General features: G+C 27.0%; 1 protein-coding gene across 4 annotated transcripts in view; it reads left to right on the top strand.

Annotated features, from left to right (window-relative positions):
* The window catches only part of LOC122635854 (serine/threonine-protein kinase N), a 72,639-nt gene that overhangs the window by 41,709 nt on the left and 18,898 nt on the right, over positions 1-12,032 (top strand). For all 4 annotated transcript variants that reach the window (XM_043826518.1, XM_043826516.1, XM_043826517.1 and 1 more), the window contains one exon: positions 10,634-10,737. In XM_043826518.1, the coding sequence (XP_043682453.1) occupies positions 10,634-10,737 (104 nt within the window). The remainder of the gene's footprint in view (positions 1-10,633; positions 10,738-12,032) is intronic.

The raw sequence follows: 12,032 nt of genomic DNA on the forward strand, positions 1-12,032 counted from the left end.
TCAGCTTATATACATACTTGCATCAATAATTCCATTCATCGTGTCGCGTGCGCTCATTCGTTCGTTCTAAAACCAAGCACCAGCAAGCCAGGTCCTACATCCAGGACAGGGTATAGGCGGAAAAAGGGCGAGGAATGAAGATAAAAAGAAAAAGAGTAAAAAAGAGAAAGAGAGAGAGAGAGAGAGAGAGAGAGAGAGAGAGAGAGAGAGAGAGAGAGAGAAGTCGAAAACAAGGAAAGTCTTTGTCCCATGGCGTCATGGCGGTCTCTATGGAACGTAGAATATAATGGGGCACGTGTTCCCGCGTTGCGCTAATGGCACGGTTTTACGGACTTCTCGATGTGCGTATTGTCCCACGGCGCTATAGTTAAACCCTCCCCCTCTCCCCCTCCCACCCTCATACCTTCTCCATCCTAACCTCCTCAGCACTCCTCCATCTTCAACTCTACATCCACATCCACCTCCACCTCTCACCACAACCTCTATCTCCTCTTTCGTGCCGTTTTCACTCTATTGTTCCATGAAAAGCAACTAGCGCGGCTCTGAATTCGAGTTTGAAACGGATTCCAGACGATATCCTCGTTACGTTTCTCCCTTGCCGATATATTCTCCTTTAAGTGTATCTCTTCTTTCTTTTTTCTCTTTTCTTCATTTCTTTCTTTTTTTTTTTTTTTTACTTTTGTTTACTCTTTCCTTTTCTTTCTGTCTATCTCTTTCTCTCTTTTTATCTCTCTCTCTCTCTCTGTCTTTCTCTCTCTCTCTTTTTCTCTTTCTGTCTTTCTCCCTCTCTTTATCTTTCTCTTTCTCTCTTTTGCTCTTTCGAACGCGTTCCCTGAGTTCCGTCTCACTCCGCAGCTTCGCCTTATTCGGGCATGGCCTGTGTACGGCGCACATGCACCGTCCTCGTCTCGTCCCTCCCAACCGATGCACGTGTCTGCTGCAACGCATAGGCGTGGAACGCAGCAGTAACCATCATCATCCGGAGAATCTGGTTACTACTTAGCTTTTGATAATCGTTCATCAGGTTATTCTTTTGAGAAGTTTTTGAAAATTCTTGGAAAGTATTTCGGATTTTTATATTTTTGAGATATTCTTAGGGTTGTGGGATTTATATATATATATATTTTATTTTTAGATTTATATATATATATATATATGTTGTAGGTATAGTATTTTATGTATATTATATGTATAGTATTTATTGGCAATATGTATTGGTAATTTTTTTATATTCTTTTATATTCTATTCTTTTATTCTTATATATTTCTCTCTCTCTCTCTCTCTCTCTCTCTCTCTCTCTCTCTATATATATATATATATATATATATATATATATATATATATATTTAAATGTGAGATTTTTTGATTTATTTAATTTTATTAATACTTTTTATAGGATTGCGTTAATAAAAAGTGTTATCATTTATATAAATATAACGATAGTAATTTTTATTCAAACATTTTGATAGGTCTGATTTCTTTTCGATGATAATCATTTTTTATTTATCTATTTTTATCTATAAACAATTTTGAAATTCGTATTATTTAATATTTTCATATAAATGTAACAATAGTATATTTCATTAAAAAAAAAATCTCTTCGACAGATTTGTTCTTTATCCAACGATAATCATCGGATTTATCCTGAAAACTAGAAAATTTGATGGAAGTGGCTACAATTCTTTCCGGATAGGAAAGTTTTAGACGGTTTTTGTGGTTTAGGCTTTTATAAAAGAATTCAATGACATTTTTTTATCTGTAGTTTCGTTGATTTTTTATTGGATTGATTCGTAAATAATATTATAAACTAAATAATATAATATTATCAATACATTAATCAAATATGTATGTAATGATAAAAAGAATACAGAGAAAAAAATTACAAAAAATTTACTAGTTTTTTAATCCAAACTATTAAAATTTTAAGATCAGAAAAACTATCAAGATTTAATATTTGTTAATTTAAATAAATATCTTCAATTAGAACGTCAAGATAAATTCAATTAAATGTATAATCAATTAAATGTATAATAACCTTTATAATCGTATAAAAGTTAAATTCAATTTAAATCTCAATTATTATGATTTTACGATTAAATATTTCATTTAAATTCGATTAAAAATAAATTTATGAATATATATTAAAAAAAAAAAAAAAAAAAAAAAAAAAAAAGAAAACGGGAATTTTAATTTGGATTCATCATTAAGTCCTCATTATGGAAGATTCCTCTCTATTCGATTAATTTTGTTTTCTTCTTTTTCTTATTTATTTATTTATTTATTTTTTTTAACTATATACGTGTTACATCTATAAATTTTCTCTCTCTTATTATATGTCACTTCTTTGATACTAATCTATACTGAAGAATATCAATATGTGTCAGTAAGGTTTTTATGTAGCTATAAAGATATGACAAGGCAATGATTGATATCTCTTTGAAAGAAAGCAATAAACCAATGATGGCAGTTATTTCTAAATAATGAAGTCTATAGAGATTCACTCGAGTTAAGAGGTTCCTGCAATCAATTATTTATTATTCTACGATAATTTCATACAATGTATTTTTAATGTTCAAAACTAATCATCCTGTAACATATTACTTTTTAGTTTTCGTTATTTACGAGTAACTATAGTGACACGAATAAACATACATGAAGTTAGTTCAGCCATAGGTGAAATTGATCACACAAAAAATAAAATTTATAATTTTTATTCTATTTTTTTTTTCTTTCTTTTTGTTATAATTCTAAGTATTAATTTTAATGGCAAAACGAAAGAAGATATTAGTTTCTTAAAATGTATTATTCCATAAATTAAAAATCATTAATAATGAAGTTATAATATTATAATGCAAAATGAAAAATATTATTTTCATAGAAATATAAATTTAATATGAATATAAATTTTAATATAATATATGATATTAATAAATGAAACATTTCTATTCTATTTGTCTATTTAAATCAATCTATAAGATAATACAAAATTTGCAATTAAATTATTAATCTTAGAAATATTTAATCGAATTCAATACAGATATATAGTAAAATTTATTTTTTCATTTTTATAACAGACTTATGAATAATAATTCTAATAAAATTCTTACCTAATGATACATAAACATTAAAAACAAAAAAAAAAGAAAAGAAAACTATATAATAATTTATAATAAACAAATTCTATCTTACAAATAATTATCTTTCAATAAAATATAATACTTATTTCAAAATATATAAATATTGAAGATAAATATAACACGAGGATATAAATATTCTTACAATGAAAGAAAAAAGAACAATTGTGATAAATAAATCCATGTAATCATTTCGACGTATAATTGATTAGTCACACTTTTGTAATAGGTATTGAAATTATTGTCTGTTAAAATATTTATTGATACGTTTTCTTGTGAAATAAGATCGAAACCATAAAATAAATACCCAATAAGGAAAATTTGATCGAATAGAGAAGTGACCTTTACACAATACGCCATTTATGGCCGCAGGTGTACGTGCGTGATTATAGACGTATAGTTTCGAGTAACTACCTTCGAGATGTACCTTCATAACTTTAACGTTTGCGAGTCAGAGGCCAAACTACAATGGCGCTTTCTGGTTAATTAGCGAGCGTACTGTAATGATGTGGTACCACCAGTATACGGTAATAATAACGCGTAATCGGAAGTTCTTTGTCTGCTTTCGTTTAAAATTGGCTTTTCTGGTCGTGCAAATTTCTGAAGATTTCTAAATATTTATTTACCGAGTAAGAGAATCTTTTCTCGTTAAAATCATTACTTTAATCCATGAAAATGGGATTTTTAATTATTTTTTTTTTTTTTTATATATTAATGAAATCACTGTCGTTACGATCATAGAAATCATCATCGTGATTTAGTGAATTAAAAATTATTAGTTATTTTCTTTTGTTTGTGATTTTAAAATTAAATAAAGTAAATATGTAATAGTTAATCGAATGTATTTCTTATGTACTCGTTTAAATGATAGATTTCAAATATCTCTTTTTATATATTATTAATGAAATTATTATCTTTACGATCATAAAAATCATCATTGCAAATAGGTAAATTAAAAAATATAAGAATGAATCATTTGTATTTTTTCGTGTATTCTTAGAAATAATGGATTATCGATTTTTTTTTTTTTTTTGAAATTACTATTGCTATGATCATTGAAATCATCATTGCAAATATGTAAATTAAAAATTATTTTCTGTTCATTTTGTATTTTAAAATCAATGAAGGATATAGTAATGAATCAATTTTTATATTTCATTTGTGTTAATAAAAATAATATAGTAAGCCTACGATTAAAAAAATATTTTATTTATTTATTAATAATGTACATGTAAATTATTATCCTGACCATTAGCTGAAATAGAATAATAATCAATATTAGCTAGTGTTTCAAAATAAGTAGACATAATATTTAACAACAATTATAATATGTTATATATACGTAATTAATTATCAAAATAACATACAACTTTTATTATAAATATAGTAAAATAAAGAAAGAGAGAGAGAGAGAGAGAGAGAGAAAGTAAATCAAAAGTAATCAATTATAAAAATAATCACATATTACATTAATTTGGTTAATAAAATAAACGATATAAACTATATGTTATATACGTTCTCTTAATTATTCGTGCAATTTCTCTTCTAACTTTTTTCTTTTTTATATTTACAACTTTTTCATTAAAAATCGTATCGTTTTAAACCAAAATGACATATTATCAACAACAATCAAATACAATCATAATCTCTAATTAATAAAATAAAAAACATTATTACCAAAAAAATTATTCTATTGAATCCCAAGCTATGTAATCATTTATATATCATTATATATTTATATAATAATAAACAAAAAAAATATATATATAAATATTCTGACGAATATAAATATAAACTAACTAATGAAACATATTAAATATTCTTAGTAGTATTCAATCCCACGCTACGTAAACATTTATATATTATTATATACTTATATAATAATAAATAAAAAAAAATATATATAAATATTCTGACGAATATAAATATAAACTAACTAATGAAATATATTAAATACTTTTAGTAGTCGACAACTTTAAACGATCTCTTTATATAAGGAAGACAAACGAGTCGCTGCAGCATCATTACGCAAAGGATGAGAATTGATTGCTTCAACGAATGACTGCAATTGCTTCTCTCTCTCTCTCTCTTTCTCTCTTTCTTTCTCTCTCTCTCTTTCTCTCTTTCTTTCTGTCGGTTCATGTCGTAGAATTATACGGAGTGCTTAGTTGTTATGACACACTTTATTCCGAAAAGCATTTTATTCATTTTATTCATGCATCTAGTTGCGTGTTACCCTCGTTAACGCATTGCGTATAAGAAAATTTTCAATGTTTCTTTATCCAAGCTGCAAACGAATGTTTCGTTCATAACGTATAATAAAGTTCGATCATCAGGAAGATGATTTATATCGGATCCATCGTGATGATACAGATCTATATGTTTTATAACGGAATACATTTTTTAATTAGTGCCTACTTACTTACGTATATACGTAAATATAATTTCGTATAAATACGTATATAATAACTACTTGTTCTATATCTATATAAATATTCGTATTTAAAAATACACATGTACACACACGTATACACATATATACATTTACATATATACGTAATTATGTGCATAGTTATATTAATAGATCGATATAGATATTTTTATATACATAATTACGTACATATACATACATACATACATACATATATATATGTATATTATATATATATATATATATACACACACACACACACACACACACCTGTAAAAGTATGTAAAACGGTTCACTCGGTTATTAGACTCAGCAACCGGTCTGTGTGCTCTCAGAACCGGATATCCTGAAACGTGGCCCTTACACTATACTGACTTTTATATAGCCGATCTTTCGAAACGCTTCTTTCTTTATATTTTATTCGCATAAATCAGTCTCCATTCCGTCGTATCAGAATCACCTTCGTTCGAAACGATTCGATTTCATTCGATTCCATTCGATTCCATTCCATTCGATTCGTTTCGATTCGTTTCGATTCGTTTCAATTCGATTCGATTCGATTCGAGTCGAGTCGATTCGATTCGATTCAATTCGATTCTTCTCGTCTTATCGACGCCTTATTATGTAATCGACTACTCGTACTTCCACTAGATTTATCTTTTCATTGTCTTTTCTTTGATCGACGATATTCGTATTTGTTATTCTGCCGATTCGAGAATTATCGAGAGAATCGATCGATCGTTTCGAGGATAAATGAAATTACTTGTCCGAGATTAAAGGAATTATTTTTCGGAATAATAAGTGTTATTCCTTCATGATATAGTGTGATTATTCTTTTCGATGATATAGTTTTTATGGTAAATAGATTATAATGTTTTTTCTTTCTTTATTTTTATTTTTGTTTTTTTTTTGTTTTTATTTGAGTCATTAAGGACAAAGATCAAAGTGTAGAAAGATTATATTGGACGTTTAATGTAAATCGAGCATTGTAAATATTTCTGTTGTTGTTTTTGATAAAATAGAGAGAAAAAAAAATGTCGGGAAAAGATATCGTTAGATTCACAAGGACTAATAGATTTTTTAAATATCTTTCTTTGTATTTTATTTATTTGTTTATTTATTTTTTCTTTTCTTTTTTTTTTCTAACGAATTTTGTACGAATTTTAGGGAAAAAAGTTCGACGTATGCAAAAGATTATAAATACGTGGTGTTTCGTTTAAATCGATGAAAGGATTTATATTAATCATTTATTTTTTTTTTACAATATGTACAATACATAAATAATAAAATGACTAATTAAATATAATGTTAAATGATACACAATTACCGTTATAAACTAATTGATAACCAATCGTTGATTTCTTTCTTTAATTATAAGCTGGTGATATAAAATATTATTATTTATGGTAATATAAAAATATATTCATACGTTTTGAAGAAAAGAATATATGTACATCGAAGACCTTGAAAATCTTGAGAGAAAGATGACATTGAAAAAAGTCTCTTATTAATTGGAATATTACCAGTTTTCGAACGAAAAAAAAATTTTCTTTTTCTTTTTCTTTTTTTTCTTATGACACTTCGTCGTATCGTATTCGTCGTCAAAAGCAACGGAGATATTTCAAATACTATGGTTAGCTCGTAAACATCCTATGTATATATATATATATATATATATATATATATATATATATATAAATAAATATTAGAAATATAAGAAGAGAGAAATTTCAATCTTCCAAGAAATTATTTTCGCGAACGTTATATCAAGATACGTGAGAGATCTGAACTTTAGCCTTTCTCTGCGTCTTTCTTCATCTGTTTCACGTTAAAAGAATTTAACTAGACGGGACAAACGTTATCGCGAATCCGAGAGATGAAAACAAACCAGTGAGAAATTCGTTGCTAACGGTCTAACTACAAAAGGGCGAAGAGAAACAAAGAGATGAATAGTTTCTTTTCAAATTATTTTTCTCTCTTTATTCCCTGTTGTAGTAGACAGGTGTCAGAATGCGTGGGAGTCTCGGAGCCAGAACTTCGTCACGTTCTGCCTGTTTCTGATGAATACGCGGGAACTGGGCCTCGGGAACATTCGCGTTGATTTCACTATCGACGAATTTAATTATTTCCTTATTTTAAAGCTGACTATGGAACGTTTGTTTTATACTCAAAGTGATTATAGTCACCGAAAAACGAAGATAAAATATCGTACTATACCAAAGATGATTATAGTCATTTAATCTTGAACTGTTCGCTGTACACGTATCTACTAAAAGGTGACTATATTCACTCGAAGTTAAATGTTCACTGTAACACTATAGTCAATCAACGTTGGATGTTGACTGTGTATTAAGATTGACTATAATCAATTAACATTTATATTAAAGATGACTATATGCATTCGAAGTTGAACGTTCACTGCGACACTGTAGTCAGTCAACGTTGGATGTTGACTGTGTATTAAGATTGACTATAATCAACCAATTGTTATATTAAAGATGACTATATGTACTCGAAGTTGAATGTTTACCGTAACAATATAGTCAGTCAACGTTGAACGTTGACTGTGTATTAAGAGTGACTATACAATCACCGAATATTAAATTATCGTTATTTATTAAACGTAGAACTCTCGTACTATATTGAAGATGATTATAGTCACTCAACGTTGAACGTTCGCTGTGGAACGCTCGTACTATACTGAAGAGAACTATAGTCATTCAAGGTTGAAGTATATTCGAACTCGCTATAAACGTATGTATTAAACGTGACTATAGTTATCCAACACTGAAAACTCTCTGTGAATGTACTTTTTGTACGTGTACAATAGTGACTATAGTCACTCAACCTTGAACTCCCGCTATATATTGAAGATGATTATAGTTATTTATGGAGACAATTGTTCACGTATTAAGAACTCTGAAAATAACTTTGTACGTAGAATTATAGAGGAATAATTTTTTATTTTTTATTATTAGAGCAGTTTCATTTTAAGTAATCGTTGCAATTAATTAAGTACATATTTTTTGGCAATTAATTTTCGTGCCAAATCTACGCTTGTGTAACAAACGGTCGATGTATATTTCCCCTCTTTTTTTTTTTTTGTATGACCTTTTTTTCTATGTGACCTTCTCCTAACAGATATTCCTATCTTTTTTCTTTTTTAAATTTCAAATCATCTTCTTCCTGTTTTTGTTTTTATTCGCAATAAATGGAAATATCTAACCAGCCAATTGCGAAGTAATAAATGTGCGCGGAATTGAAGAAAGCTGCATTGCGCAACTTGCAACTCATCAGTAAGCCGTGTGTAAGTACCGTTATCGTTGCACGACTTAAAAAGTACTGGAAATATCGTCACAGAATATATAATAGTGATATCAACTATTGTTTTCTAATATTTTATCTGTCAATATTTGTTAGCCAAACGATAGAGTTGGTACGGTGAATGTGTTAACGTTAGAACTATCGGCAATTATATCTCGATATATTTCATTGAGATGTATCTTATATGCATCTTATAAAAAATAGAAGAAAATAAAAATAAGAATTTGAATAAAAGAATTAATTTATATAAAAGAATTGATTGCACGCATACGCTTATTTATTTATTTATTTATTCATTCATTTATTTATTTATTTATTTATTTATTTATTTATTTATATCAATATATATATATATCAATATATAAAATTACACACATATATATGTATATAATATGTGTGTAAAATTATTCATGTAAAATTAATATATGTGTGTGTAAAATTACACACACACACACACACCTGTAAGATATATAATAGTAAAGGTTATAATGCTTTGAAAGAATATACGATAAAATTTTTAAATAATAATTTTTATGAAGACTGTGTAAACCAATAATTTCGATTGGTTTGATAAATCTAATGTTATGCTGCACTATGCCATGATATTTTAATCTCAATAAAAAATTCGTTTTAAAATGTACGACGCAAAATACAAAATCTCGATTGTTCTGTCAGAATTGAAATATCGTTGGAGATAGTATTTATTAGGAATTGGTGCCGATGAAATCGATTAAGCGCCATTGACCGAAGACATTTAATGCAGATTACAATAGATCGATCTATAATACGGAAGATATATTTCGTGTTACACGATAGATGTATAATCAAAAAGATACACATATATTTTTTGTTCTTTTATTTTTATTTTTTATTATTTGATAATTCGTGATTAAGATAATGTAACTTTTTTAAAATAAAAATGATTCTAATGTTTGTCTAAATTATGTTTCAATAATTTATGATATATTCATATAATATTTATATATATATAATATATAAAAAATATAATAATAAATATATTATAAAGTATATATTTAAAATATGATATTCTATTTGAAAAATAAAAATTAGACACATTTTAAAGATTTGTAATAATTTAAAAAATTCGTCTGATTAAAAGTGAACTAACATAAATCGAAATTCTACCCTATTTATTTCGTAACGTTTCATTTGAAAATAATAATAAAAAGTAAATATAAATAAATAAAAAATAAATAAATAAAAATAAATATATAATAATAATAATACATAAATATCTAATGTAAATATATAATAATGCTAAACATTTTTTTAGACAATATTTCACAAGAATTCTAAAATTTTCAAAAATTTAGAAATTTCGTTTCAAAGTTTACGTTTCTAATCTCATCACTGTCATAAAAACAAAATATTCTAATTTTATTTATTCCAAGAAAATTATTTATTAAAACTATCATTTTGTAAGATATATATCTTATGTTGCGCAGAGTAGGTCAAAAGTTTCTAATTGATTTTAAAAATCCAATTATACTTTTTCGAAGACATTTTAGATTAATTTTAACGATGTTTGATTAGAACATTTAAATAATGGTCTATCATAAAAAGTTCCATTAATTTTATACCGAAGTCATGAGAAACACACGATAAAGATGTTTAACGTTGATCGCTCGAGTTCTATGGGGGTTAGGGTAGGGCATAGCCATAAAAGAATTTCATTACTAGATATTCGTTTCCGTTATGGTACAATGACTATTTTTATTTCAGACACACCTCTGTCACCAATGGGGCCTTCGTCACCGAGTCAGGAAGGTCTATTCACGGATCTTCGACTTTTATCCTTGGAAAAGCAGCTTAACATCGAATTGAAGGTAACGAAATTATTTTTATTATTATTATTTTATTATATATATATATTTTTCTTTTATTTAAATATTTATATATGGTTGATACGTATTAAAAAATAATTATAATAAAAAAAAGAAAGAAAGAAATGGTTACATATTTTGAAGCAAATAATATAAAAAGATTTGTGTATATAAAAAAGAAAGTGCATATAAAAATATTTTTTTACTCGTAATTTTGTCGAGTTATACAGGTCAATATAACTTTTCTTTTTCTTTTCTTTCTGTTTTTTAATGAATACTTATAACAGCAACCGTTTATAATCAAAATCATATTCACTGAAAAAAGAAAAAGAAAAGAAAGAAAAAATTGCTGCTATGCGTTTACGAAATAATCAGCATTCTTAATGATTGACTAACTGTATTCACACTCTATTGCAATTCATATTACATACTATACGAATAATACTATTTACTGATCAATCAATCGTATATTTTGACGTGTTGAAGATCAATGATTCTTTTCGACGTAATCGACTTCAAAATATTATCTAGTCTGAGGATTGTTTATCAAATCGTAATATAGAACGAAGCGATTACTTCAATAATTAAAACGTCGTGAGTATCTCATAAACGATACACAGTAGACAAATTTTCATTAAATACGATCTTTCAAATTTTACTACGAACGATCCCCACTATTTATACAAACGTGCGAAAGAAATTATAGGCGTTCATTAAAAAAAAAAGGAAAAAGAAAAAAAGGCGGAATTATATTGACTTTCATAACTCGAAAAGGTCACGAGTGAATAAAAAAAAAATTGTTTACATGCAATTTGAAGCTGACTCGAAGATCGGTGGAAATTTTTATCAATAAAATTTTTGTTTCAACTACAACCAGTTTGAAAATATTTATTCTCGAATATCTATGGACGGACACCCGGTATATATATATATATATATATATATATATATATATATCTTATAATTTATTGGTACACAAATTTTGATAAGACATCTCGTAATCTCAGCATGAATTCCTTTGGGTCAACTCAATGACGGTCGTCCTAATTGATTTTCCTTGCTTCTGCGTTAGGTATGAGTCAGCGTTGACACTTTTTTTTGTCTGCTAATGATAGCCTCTAGTTGCGTCACGAAGCTGTTGAAATAAATCAGCACGATGATGCATGATACTCACAGTCTTCTTAATCGTCGCTATATAAGATTAATTATTTTGTCGAGTGAAGATAAAATAAAAATAAAACATAAAAAAAAAATAAGACAGCAATATATATATATATATATATATATATATATAATTA

Source organism: Vespula pensylvanica, chromosome 19, assembly GCF_014466175.1.
Source record: "Vespula pensylvanica isolate Volc-1 chromosome 19, ASM1446617v1, whole genome shotgun sequence".
In the NCBI taxonomy this organism is placed as follows: domain Eukaryota; kingdom Metazoa; phylum Arthropoda; class Insecta; order Hymenoptera; family Vespidae; genus Vespula; species Vespula pensylvanica.